Genomic DNA, 12,711 nt, shown 5'->3' with positions numbered 1-12,711 from the left:
TCAGTTCCTTTTGGGCTTTTGAGAACATACTGTTCCAGTCATCTAGTGTGTCTTGGTCCTGTCTTTCCAATTAGTTTATAGACAGGATGAGCATAGACACATACATAATGCCATGTCGTTAGAATTTCTTGTGCTGAACTGGCCTCCAGATACTTGCAGGCTAGTCCATTAGTGGAGGTGTATGATGGCATTGGCAGCAAATGCAAAGTTTTCACAATGTGCATTCAGGAAAAGGCTGATTTGTATTGCAAATGTCTGTATAAATCCTGCAGCCATATTCCAAGTTAAAATTGTAAGATTACCACCTTTTAAATAATGTCTTAATTTTTCTTTTATGTCTTAATCTGCTTCATTTCTTTTACTTGAAATATTAGAAAAAACAAATAAAGAATTTAAAAGAAAAGTAACACTGAAAGAAAAAAAAAATATTAGAGTTTAAGAAGGCTTAGTCATTTTGTTACTGAAACTAATGGTTTTCTGTCCTTTTTAAAGTTTTCAGTATAGTTTTTATTTATTGAAATCTCTATATCTTTATAATTCATTTGGCATCTTCTTATGTATATTTCTTAAAAAGAGATAATCAGTATTGTATTTTTAATGAATTGAAAATGTCTAACAAGTCACTTAAGTGATTTACCTGAAATGCTGCTGCTGCTGCTAAGTCGCTTCAGTCGTGTCCGACTCTGTGCGATCCCATAGACGGCAGCCCACCAGACTACCCCATCCCTGGGATTCTCCAGGCAAGAACACTGGAGTGGGTTGCCGTTTCCTGCTCCAATGAATGAAAGGGCAAAGGGAAAGTGAAGTCGCTCAGTCGTGTCTGACTCTTAGCGACCCCATGGACTGCAGCCTACCAGACTCCTCCGTCCATGGGATTTTCCAGGCAAGAGTACTAAAGTGAGTTACCAGTGCCTTCTCTGTTACCTGAAATGACACATACTTATTAAAATGGACTCTTTCGCTTGATTCTATACAGAATGGCACTCGGTGTAAGAGCCATGGTATTAAAGGATAGAATGAACTGTCATCCTAAAATGGATTTCATGTTTCCAGTACACCCAGGGGGCTCATGAGACAACTCTCTGGGTCACTTTCTCCCACCTCACTCCCTTGGAGCTTTGTATGTTAAATACAAACTGGGCAGTGCTTGATTGATTCCACCCTACTCACCATATTCACACTCTCATCTTTCTGTTTGATGACCTCATAAGCCAGAGTTTCCTCTGTAAACGTATTGTCACTGGCCTTTGGAGACAGGTTGGTAATTCATGTGAGACCTGCTACTACTAATTATAAAGAGGGGGGCACAGTTGGCTTTTCTGTCCATCCAGCCACCTGCTACAGGGACTCACTGCCTAGTTCTGTTGTGAGCTTTGTCCTTCGTGATAACCGCTTTTAAGAAGGCAAGTAAACCACCTGAGTATGTGTTTTCTGACCAGAGGCACATGGGGAGATTTGACTACCTGCTGAAAGAATTATCAGTAGGTAAAGAGATTTGCTTTTTTGCAGAGCAGAGAAGAAATATTTTCAATGTTAAAACTGAAGTTTTAAAACTTGAAGTTAATTGGCAATTCAGAATATTCTTAAAATAGTTCTCATGTTTTATTCTTATCATAACATTATAATTAAACATCAGTATGGTTAAAATCGTCTCTATTTTGAACTTAGGTGATTCTGTAATGACTTGTGAAATGATTTCTAAGGAAGTACGTTAAAATTCTATAATATACACTTTAAACTTAGAAACTCTTAGATTCTCACTAGACTGTAAGCCGTCTGAAGGCAGAAGTCTTGTTTTCTTGTTTTTGGGGTTTTTTTTTTTTTTTTTGTCTTTGTATATTTCTCTAGCTGAGCAGTATGCCTTGTGTGTAGATCAGTACATGCAGTTTCAAAGGGTGATTTCTTTTTAAATTAATGTGCATACTCCTTAGGGCTTGTTCCTCTGGAAAACACATTATAAAGCCTCAGGGAACTGGACAAGACCTCAGTCTGATAATAAAAACTTAATACAAACCTTGCAACATACTAAGAAGTTTTTCTTGAATATGTCCCCTTAACTGTTCACTTTCATTGAACCATAGTAATACAACAAAGAATTAGTTCTATGGAAATCAAATTTTATTTGTGTTTTTTTCTCTTACACTGAAGCCAAAGGAGAAACTGCTTTACAGCTTCAATCAGAAATTTCCAGTGGTCAAGATGTTATTAGCATAAATACAGCCCAACCAGAACATGTCACAGTGGCCCCAAAAGCCCTGACTGAAACCTCCGTTGTCGGCTGTGACTCCCAGGCCCTAAACATGCTGGCCGACCTGGCTCTGAGTGCTGCTACCTCTAGCACGCCATCCCCCGAGCCCAGAAACCTCCCCTGCTCCCTGGAGCTGCCGCAAAACAGTGTTCCACTTTCTAAAGAACAGCTTTTGCGTGGGACATCAGACCACGAATACCACAGAGGAGTTAAAAGTCAGAAAGGTGGGCCATTACCCAAGCCCTCCTCTGACCAGAGTAATCTGTCATCAGACCCCATGGTCAGCCCAGAGGAAGAGAGCGTGGGTCCTGGCAGTTGGGCCCCTGCAGAAGCCCAGCCAGCACTTCCCAAGGAGACCCACGTGAGTTCCAATGCAAGCCAGACCTCTTTCGTGGCTGCGGAGCATTCCTACGCCCTGCTCCTCGCAGAACATTCAAAGAGGGGGGGCCCAGGCTTGGCCTTTGCCAAGAGCAGCACTAAAGGCTCTGACATGGGGACCCCCGTGGGGAAGGTTATACCCTTCCTGCGCCCGACGATGACGTCCCCGCTACAGAAGCTCTCCATGGCCCTGGCCTTTAGGCACAGGGGCAGGTTGCTGCCCACTGGCCCGCAGGACTTCTGCTGCTCCTCGCACACGGTGTTCTGCTGTGACGGCTCCTTTAAGGTCACGTTCACATGCGAAGCAGATTACTCTTTCAGCTTAGACAGCAAGTACACCAACAACCCGCTGGAGAAGACTGTGGTCAGAGCACTGCATGGGTGAGTAGGGGCGACACTGGGTAGATACCTCGATGCAGGGAGAAGGGATGCTGTGCTCAGTCTGAGGAAGGAGAAAGAAGGGTGTAAAATCCAGTAAATGGGGAGTAATACTGAGAGTGGATCACTGAGATGCTCCTTCATGAGTCTTTCTGGTCCTTGAATTGTAATATGTAAATAAGATCTTGGTGGAAAATAGTGAGGTAAGGGAGTAATGCTTTGCAGACTGAATCGCAGAAGAAACATTTAAAGAATTACTTGGGGACTTCCATGGTGGTCCGGTGGCTGAGACTCCTCCTTCCCCAAGCAGGATTAGGATTAGGTTCAATCCCTAGTCAGGGAACTAGATCCCATGTTCTTCAACTAAGACCCAGTGCAGCCAAATCAGTAAATAAATAATTTAAAAAACAAAACAAAACTTGTAGCTTGTCAGGTTGGTCACATTGCTGTGAGTGAGCACATTTACATGGGGTTGTTCTAGAAATCTTCCTTAGGGACCAAGGCAGAATAGCGGAGAGCTAAGAGCACTGGCTTTGGAGCGTGGACCAGCCTCCGTGTGGTCAAGGCTCCCCCAGCTCTCAGAACAGCACTTCTGGCCCTTCCTGATACTCAACCTGGGAGCTCACTGAACTGTGGGTTCTGACTCTGTTTGGGGTAGAGCCTGAAGAGTCTACATTTCTCACCAGTGTCCAGATGACACCTGGGAAGGGTGACAGTCTGTGGGCAATGCTTTTAACGAGTTTAGTAATAGCCATGTGATGAGGGTTTGCATGGTGACAGGCTGGTACTGAACAGTGACTACCGCTGTTAGCAGTGAGCATTGGCCTGTGACCTCAGCTCCTGGCAGGGGGACAATGCTTGTGCGGGGCCCTGAATTCCGTCGGACTACTCTCCTCGCTCCAGGACCAGCTCACACCTAAGAGCCTGCACTTGCTCAGGAGGGTCACTTCCTTTCCCTGAACCCTGCTTCACTGAAGCCCCGCTCTGTAACCCCTCTGACTCATTGCACTCACTCTGCTGTTCTTTGGCATGGCACATGGCCAGAAGTGTGTTCTGTCTCCCTTCTGGTTTCAGGAGAATCTTCAAAGCTGGGATATGAAAATAGTGCAGTTCTGCTGAACTACCTGATTACTTTAATCTTCAGACTTCCCAACTGTTAGACATGTAGAATTAGAAAAGAAATGAGTTGGCCAGACTTTCTGGAAGCCAGGAGATAAGTATTTGGGAAGTCACTGAAGCCATTATTCACATAAGGTGTCTGTTTTGTCCCAGGAGAGCTCGCATTGAACCTGGGGAGAGCCCCAGGCTCAGAGTGGGAAGGCCTGTGTTCTTTTTTTTTAGAGTTAATATTCTTTTTTTTTTTTCATTTATTTTTATTAGTTGGAGGCTAATTACTTTACAGTATTGTAGTGGTTTTTGTCATACATTGACATGAATCAGCCATATATTTACATGTGTTCCCCATCCCGAGAGAATAGCATTGAAACAAGTATACTATCAAGGGTGAAACAGATCACCAGCCCAGGTTAGATGCATGAGACAAGTGCTCAGGGCTGGTGCACTGGGAAGACCCAGAGGCCTGTGTTATGATCATGGTTCTTCCACTCACAGAGTTTGTGTTTTGAAAGAAGTCACTTAAAACTCTGATTTCCAGCTCCTTGCTCTGTCTCTGTAAAAAGAAGGGATGAGATGCATTGTAATTATTTGTTAAATCAACTTCGTTTTTGTCTTATTTTTATTTCATGCTCATGTAACTTTTAAAAGAAAACTGAACATAAAAATAAGGTTAATAATGAAGGCACTTGCTTTATGATATGACAGTCATCTAAAAGAGTCATCTTCAATGATTTTCATTTGTTCCTTCTTTAAACCCTCAGGCCCTGGAATACTGACTTACCGGATAACGTGGAAGAGGTGAAGCTTCTGCTGCATATGTGGGTGGCTCTGTTCTACAGCAGACAGAACAAAGTTGTGCGGTCATCCCGGAAAGTCGTAGAACACAGCAACCCAGCAAAATATGTGTCCATAAATAGCACACTAGAGTCATTTGAGTTTGGTGAAATTGAGGAGCCCTCCGGGGTAGAGAGGTACTCCTTAGATCCTCTGCTGGAGGCCAGCGAGTCTCCCAGAGGCTGTGCAGCTGAGGTGTCCTGCCCTGGCTCCAACCCCATGCGTCCTTTCACAAAGCTGCCTCCCGTGAGAGGCCTGGCGCTCTGGGTGCAGAATGAACAGAAAGAAATGTTTGCAACAGTGGGTCACCAGGAAAGCCCAGAAAGCCAGAATTTCATCTGTTCTTATAATAACGAGGTCAGTAAAGCTGAATACTAAAAATGCTGTATAACTTTTGAAGAAATTTTTTTGTACATAAAATCACTTTCAAAACAAGGTATTGATTTCTTTTAGGAAAGTGGATTCTCTAACTGTGTAGAGAATTATAAGGCAAAAAACTTTAAGTTTTCAAACTCCATGTTGTGTGCTATTGGAGCTTACCTACCATCCTGATTGAAGAAATGAAAGTAGGAAAAAAATCATAAGGGTCAGATGATCTAGGAGCCAGCCATAATTATGTAGCTTTTTAGTAGTATGATTTGGGGCCAATTACTTATTCTCTCTGAGCTGAATACTTATTATGTCTTACCTAGAATAGTGTTTATTGGAGCCCTTGTGTGTGTGTGTGTTTAAAAAAAATCTCTCTTGGGTGTATTTTAAGCCTATGTAAGAAGAGAGGAAAGAGAGTGCTTGATTTCCGCCCGGTGAAGATTCAAAAGGACAGAGCTAGCTAAAATCGTTGTCTGTTCTTCACATATGTAAATTCTTTTTTAAAAACTATGTATTTTAGAATCTTGGTTTTTTTTTTTAATTTATTTCTTTTGCTTTAATCATTTCAGATAATTAGGGGGAAAGCTGAACAAGAGTCATCAGGTAAACTGGAGACTTCCAATCTTGTGCCTCCTAGCATTGGAAGCAGTCAAGCTAATGGACCTTCTGTTGCTGGTGAAGAGAAAACCTTTGAGCCTCTTGATAACACACAAGTGACCTCTTATAATGATACTGCCCCAGAAACCACATTTGCCAACAAGACTTATGATGAGATCAGCAGTCCATCAATGATTTGTCAGAAGTCTGTGTATAGCACCCTCGAGAGCAAAGTTGATATTTTTCATGCACAAAGGGAAACAGAAGCAGATGCTCTGCAGGGCCTTATCCAGTGTAGCAGCCCCATAAACAAAGAATGTCAGCCGTTGTTGGAGGGGAAGGGTGATATGGGATACGTGATGATTAATCTGGAACCAGTCACGCTCACTTTGGAAAAAAGTGCCTATGTGCCAGTACAGACAGAAGCTATCAACAGAGCTGACAAACCTACAGCCTTTAATGTGGAGTTGACTAAACAGGTGTCACCTGCTGCAAGCCTTAGACATCCCGTGTCCACATTTGAAAAGTCACAGATGCAGGCCCTTGGGGACAACCCCTCACTGGCGGTGTCAGGACAAAAGGGCACTCAGTACCTCCATGCCTCATCAGTGTGTAGAGAGACACTTGCTGAAGAAACATGTTCCTTACAGAAGGGACAGGCTATGGCAGGCTCACTTTCACCATCTGATAATCCCATGGTAACAGAAGCATTACCATTGGCTAAAAGTTCAAATTACTCGTTACCCAGAGGAGAAATGAAACTCTCTCAAGAATTCCTTCTCCCAACACAGAATCTCTTAAGCATCTCTTCGGAAGAAATAATAGAGCCGTCCCAGGTTGAGGTAGTTCCATCGTCAGCCTCTACCCCCTTGGGAAAAAAGGATTCCCTTAACTACATCGCATCAATAAAGAATACTCTGTGTGGCTCTTCAGAACTAAAGAAGGACAAGAGTGGTCTAAACAGTGAAAATATTAGTTTTCAATCATTTAATTCCACATTTACCAAAGAAGCAGGCCTGTCTGTGAATAGAGAGGAGGTCAGCCTCAAGGTATCAGAGGAGGATTCCAACCTTGACCTCACTCTCACCCTATCACCACCCATGAGTCCTAGGGAAGAAGCGCCCATTGGTGAAGTGGAGCAAATGCGGGAGGCCCCGCTACCCCGCGTAGGCCTTCAGGAGATGGCAGAGGAAATATTTGTGCCCGAAGAGGTTCCTTCCATAGAAAACGGAGACGTGAGCTCTGCTGCTAACACATGTGTGAAACCAGCAGAAAACAAAGAGGGAAAAGGTGGTGATTTACAGACAGTGGCTTTCATACTTTCTAAAGAAACGTGTACCCTGGAGGTTGCGGAGGAAGTTCACCTTGCCTCTGACTTCCCGTTCAGTTCCTTGATTGAAGAAGTGTCACCAGCTTCCAGCCCTGACCCCCAGGCACCAGTGGAAGAAGCACCACCAGCTCAGGCCACATCTCCACGTGGTCTGAATCACTGTGATGCGCTCGGTGAGAAAAGCGCCAGGCTCTCCAAGGTCGAGTCAGGAGATTTGGCCGTAACAGAAAAGGAAAGTTCTCTTGTTGCTGCCACCTGTCCAATGGAACAGGACAACTCAGCTCAGGTACAGCAGATGCAATTTTCTGCTGAAATGCCTCTACGATTACAGAACCACGCAGGAAAAAAAGGTAGATTCTTAATCCTTCCTGGTGACATCACTCAGGAAACTGGCCCGAGTAAATGTGGGGAGGGCTTCTCTCTCTCAGGAAAGAGGCCAGACTGCGATGCCATGGTAACCCAGCCTGCCTGCACTGTCACGTACGGAGGTTCTCTAGAAAACCTGGTATCGTCAGGACACCCACTACAGCCCACGGGTGTGGAGACCTGCAGCCCCCACCCATATCATCGTGTCCTGGAGACCAGTGAGCCTTTCAGTCCTGCAGAGATCCCTGAAAACAAGTCTTCTGCTGACATGTATGTTTCTACAGCCACACCAAGTGCTGTGGTGACCAGCACTCAGAGCCTTCCTGAAGATGTCTTGAGCAGTGATGTGAAAACACACGAATGCTGTTACATCCTGGTTAAGTCCTTGCGCTCCGACCCAGTTGCTGGAGCGGAGGGTGCACAGACCCACGGGCACCCAGAGCTCCCCAAGCCTACGCTCCCCTTGGGCGGGCCCACCGCAGCCCACAGCTCAGGCCCCAGCAACACGGGGACAGGGTTACCGACCCAGGAAGTCCCTATCGTCAGGATGACCCATCTGCTCGACAGTGAGAATAGTGGAGCCGAGTTACAGGGAAGAGCCGTGGATCCTGGAGGTGCTGGCCCCCAGCTGCTCGCCACCTCTCCACAAGGCAGACAGGAGCCGGCCTGCCCGCTGCAGGAGGGGTCCCCGTGTGCAGTGTGGGATCTGCTCCGTGGCGGACTTCTCCCCACGTATCTGCAGGCTGATGCTCACCCGGGTACCGCAGGCCATGGCGAGAGTGCCGGTCCAGAGCCCCCTGCGTCCTTTGCTCCCCGATCTGGCGCACCTCCCGCTGGTGGGGTCTCTGAAGAGCAGTTGCAAGGTGGGAGTGTGGGCGAGGCAGGCACAGGCGGAGGCATGGGTGTGGGCGTGCTCTCTGACATCTACTATGAACCCCTTTCTGGAGACTCGGATCAGGACTCTCTGGGTGAGTATGGACACCCCAGATACAACACAGAAGAGTCCTGTGCTTCACAATATGGCCACACCGGGAAAAGAGAAGGTGCATCCAAAGACAGTTACGACTCTTTCCTGAGCCTGAACACCAGTGATCACAACTGGGGCTACACAAGCCAAGTTCCAGGGCTGGAGAGCAGCATTCCTCCCAGAAGTCGGCTGGGTGGACTAAAGAAGGAAGCTACGTGTATGCCCTGTTACGTCCAAATCCGAGATGTCTGTGGGGTCCCCAGGAGCTACGCCAACTTCACTGTGACCAGAAAGCTCAGAGACACCCCAAGAACCCTGCACGGCTTAAGGCGGCGCCCCACCGGCACTGCCCCGTGCGGCTTGCTCAGCTCCTGGGCAGACGCCTGGCAAGGGGCAGACGACCTCACCCAGAACACTTTAGATCTGGAGCACCTGCGTTTTGCACACAAACTGAAACAAATTGTGAAGATGGGAGCCGCTCGGGATTCTGTCCTTTTGCCCAGCACCTTTCCAAAGGAGCCCCCAGCCCAGGTCACCACCGGGGCTTTCCATGGGACCCCAATGCCCACATGCCCGGGGCTGCCTCCCGCCTCCCGAAGCAGGAGTCCTCTCGTGGTGACGATCGTGCATCAGATGCCTAACCATGTGGACTGCCCCTCCTCCTGGAAGAAGAGGTGTGGCCACAGTAGAAATCACCTCACAAACTCAGACCAGAATCAGACAGCATCCTTCCACCTCCACAAGCTGAAATACAACAACAGTACATTGAAAGACTCGCGCAACGACATCGCTGTCATTCTCAGTGAGTATGCCGAGTTCAACAAGGTGATGCTGAGCAGCCGCCAGGTGGTCCAGGACACGGAGCCGCCTGTGGCTTTGGGAGCGGCCGTGCCCCGCGAGCTGTGTGTCTGCGGCCCGCAGCCCGCCTCCTATGAGGACCTGGTGGCCGACCTGTGCTCCAGCCTGCGCGTCAAGCTGGAGCGAGTGGTGAGGGAGGCATGTTCTAGCACCTTCCTCTTCCACCTCGTGGAGACAGAAGACAAGTCCTTCTTTGTAAGAACAAAGGTAAGATGCCAGATTTTTCTCCAGTTTTTATTACTTTGATTGCGGGTCCAAGTTTTTGTTTTTGTTTTTTAAATAATACAGCATTCTTGGCTTCAGAAAGCCACAGTGTGGTGTTTCACCTTCTCAGCTCAGTCCTTCCCCGTCCCCGAGGCTGCCACAGAGCAGGGCAAGGTCCTGTATGCCTGCCCCCTGGGCGTCCTCCCCGTCAGCCTGGTCAGTCAGTGTGGGCGTGTCACAGTCACTGAGCACCTCTGGGCCTGAGGAGGCTCCCCAAAGGGTAGAGGGGGCCTCCCAGAGCGTAGTGGTCACTGTCGGGTCAAAGGTTCACACAGCAGCACTGAGACAGCCACCCCAGGCCCCTGGAAGGCGCTGAGAAGTGCTTCTGAAAGAGCAGCCACGCTATAGAAAATGTCTCCGCACCGCCAACGCCCAGAGGGTGGCTGAGAGAGAGAGAGCAACCTCACAAAGCTCCCCAGGTGGCTGAGCCAGGAACAGTGTCCTGGGAGACGCTGATGGCTCCAATTTTGTATCATTTAAATATGATTTTGAAGTATTTATTTTTTCCAAATTTGTGAAATCTGATCTTCTGTGTAACTGGTATTTTTCCCGACCAAGGCTCCTCTTGCTGTCCATGGTTTTTCACAGATGGCTGCCAGATGTGGTCTCCTCAACCCCCATCATTGCTCCCATTTCCACACCATTTTGGGAAGCAGTTTTGTTGAAAAAAATACAGCGTGAAATGGCCTTCAGTCTTTTTTGGAAGGTGTTTCACCTCCAAAAGTAATCTGGAAATAATTTTTTTTAACCTTGAATTAGAGTTGATTTTCTTTGGCTGAGTGCATAGCCGTACCTTGACATGTGCTGACATGAGTCAGGGCCAAGTCCCTGTTCTGCCACAGTGAGCAGAACACTTACTTTCTTCTTGCTTCCCTCTCAAAAGTAGCAGTCCAAATCTTGGTTCTTATGTCCTCAGCAGAGCACAAGTGACGCTGGTTTCCATACGGGAGCAACTGGAAGAATGTTAGTTTATTTATAGCAGGAATACTTCTAGATAACACACTTGTTTCAACAGTGACTGTATTGTTTCATGGTAATATTTTGTCACATGACCACTACTTACAACAGAAAATAACAAATTGTGTGTTATTCAAGTGAGCAAGTGGACACGTTGTAAAATACATTAGCGAATAAAGTGTAATCAGGAGCAGTGTTTGTACCTCAGAAAGCTCTCCTGGAAAATTCGTGTCCCAGAGCATCGATGGAGTGTCAGGCCCCGTTTACTCATGAAGTGATGGATGATATTAGCTACTTAGATATTTTAGTGAGCTCTTTATTAAAAGAAATCTTGTCTGTAGGAGTATTTTTGAAAATACATTGCCATACTTTTTTTCATTTTACTTTTAGATTTTTATTGGTGTATAGTTGATTTACCTGGAGGGAGGGCATGGCAACCCACTCCAGTATCCTTGCCTGGAGAATCCTATGAACAGAGGAGCCTGGCAGGCTACGGTCCATCAGGTTGCAAAGAGTTGGACACAACTGAGAAACTTAGCACATGGTTGATTTACAGTGTTGTATTAGCATCACCATACATTTTGAATAAATAATTGAAAGTCAAAATTCAGGGTGACTTGAGATCCAGTGGAGACTGACCAAAGCAACACTTTATTTTTATAAAAGAAATAACAAATGATGGACAGTGTTACTGGCAACCCTCCAGAATCCTCCAGACAGAAACAGCATCAAAATCAGAGAACAAGGTCGAGGAACTTCTTTAACTACACGGGCTTATCCTCCCAACAAAGCTTACTGCAGAGCCATTCTGTGGGATACAGCTGTGCCCCTCACCCCCGGTAACCAGACCCAGTGTAACCCCAACCTCTCCCACACCCCAGAGCCTACACCGTCCAAGTGTCTGCCAGCTTCTCCAGCATCCACCCTCGCTAGTGATACTCAGAGCAGTGCACAGGCATCAGGGCTGGTCAAAGTCCTGGAAACACTTGACTGAGGCGGCAGTTTTAAAGTAAATATCTTCATCCCCAGGGTGAGTCCCTTCAGAGGGAGTATGTGTGTTTGATGTTTCCGAAGAATCAGCCTTTGATATGGACATAAAAGACTCATTATAAAGTGCTCATCTAGTAGTAAAGACAAACTGCCATTTATGTGCCTTATTAGGACATAAATTAGTAATTAAGATGTGCTTTCTTATATATCTTCTGTCAGCAGTTTTGTAACAGTTCTGTGCAAGTACCTTTCTTAAATAGTAGCTATCTGCAAATCTTTCAGAATATCCTGAGGAAAGGAGGTCACACAGAAATCGAACCTCAGCATTTCTGTCAAGTATTTCACAGAGAGAAAGGTGCACTCTTAGTCATCATCAGAAATGAAGATATAGCATCCCACCTGCATCAGGTAGGTTTGGAGGTCACCTTCTTACAGAGAAACGTATTCCGAGCATTTTTTATGTTATTCTGAAATTAGCCTCATCACTGCCTTTTTATTTAGGGGAGAGGTTAAAACCCGATACTGTTGAAACTAAGTGGGAAGATAATGGGTTTGAGATACCGTGCTGCTGATACTAATGTTGTCATTTACTAAAGTATTCATCAGGCAAATTATGTTTCCAAGTTAGGAACATCTTCACAGTAACTAAGGGAGAATGTCAATGAAGAGAGACCGATTTTCCACCTGAAATATAAATCTGCACCTCTGGATATCTAACAGAAACAAGTCTTGCTTTAAAAGTCTTGTGAAAATTTTCTTAACTCTGTTTCCATGGTTACCTATTAATTGAATAAAAGTAATTGTGCCAGGTCGAGCCAACAAGCACAGTCCTGCATCAGTAGGACTGATGCAGTAGGACTGCAGTAACTGAACCCACAGCAGACACTGAGCTGGAGACAGTGGTGAGCCTGCCACCTGCTGATACACTTCCCAAACCTCAGGTGTCCCAAACTCCGTCTCCCACCTCTGGAGTTGAGACCACTGTGTAATTAACGGGTCAATCGTCAGGGTTAAAGGTATTTCCAACTGTTCTTGAGGCCGGACGCCCTTGGGTAAAAG

At 46.2% G+C, this 12,711-nt stretch overlaps 1 protein-coding gene across 6 annotated transcripts in view; it reads left to right on the top strand.

Moving 5' to 3' along the window:
- Positions 1–12,711, top strand: part of TASOR2 (transcription activation suppressor family member 2) — a 64,661-nt gene that overhangs the window by 48,677 nt on the left and 3,273 nt on the right. For all 6 annotated transcript variants that reach the window (XM_061126525.1, XM_061126524.1, XM_061126527.1 and 3 more), the window contains 4 exons: positions 2,149–3,007; positions 4,882–5,311; positions 5,893–9,648; positions 11,935–12,060. In XM_061126525.1, the coding sequence (XP_060982508.1) occupies positions 2,149–3,007; positions 4,882–5,311; positions 5,893–9,648; positions 11,935–12,060 (5,171 nt within the window). The remainder of the gene's footprint in view (positions 1–2,148; positions 3,008–4,881; positions 5,312–5,892; positions 9,649–11,934; positions 12,061–12,711) is intronic.

This window comes from Dama dama, chromosome 23 (assembly GCF_033118175.1).
Source record: "Dama dama isolate Ldn47 chromosome 23, ASM3311817v1, whole genome shotgun sequence".
NCBI classification, from domain to species: Eukaryota; Metazoa; Chordata; class Mammalia; order Artiodactyla; family Cervidae; genus Dama; species Dama dama.
Note: the sequence above shows the minus strand (reverse complement) of the source record. Positions and strands in the feature narration are given on the sequence as shown.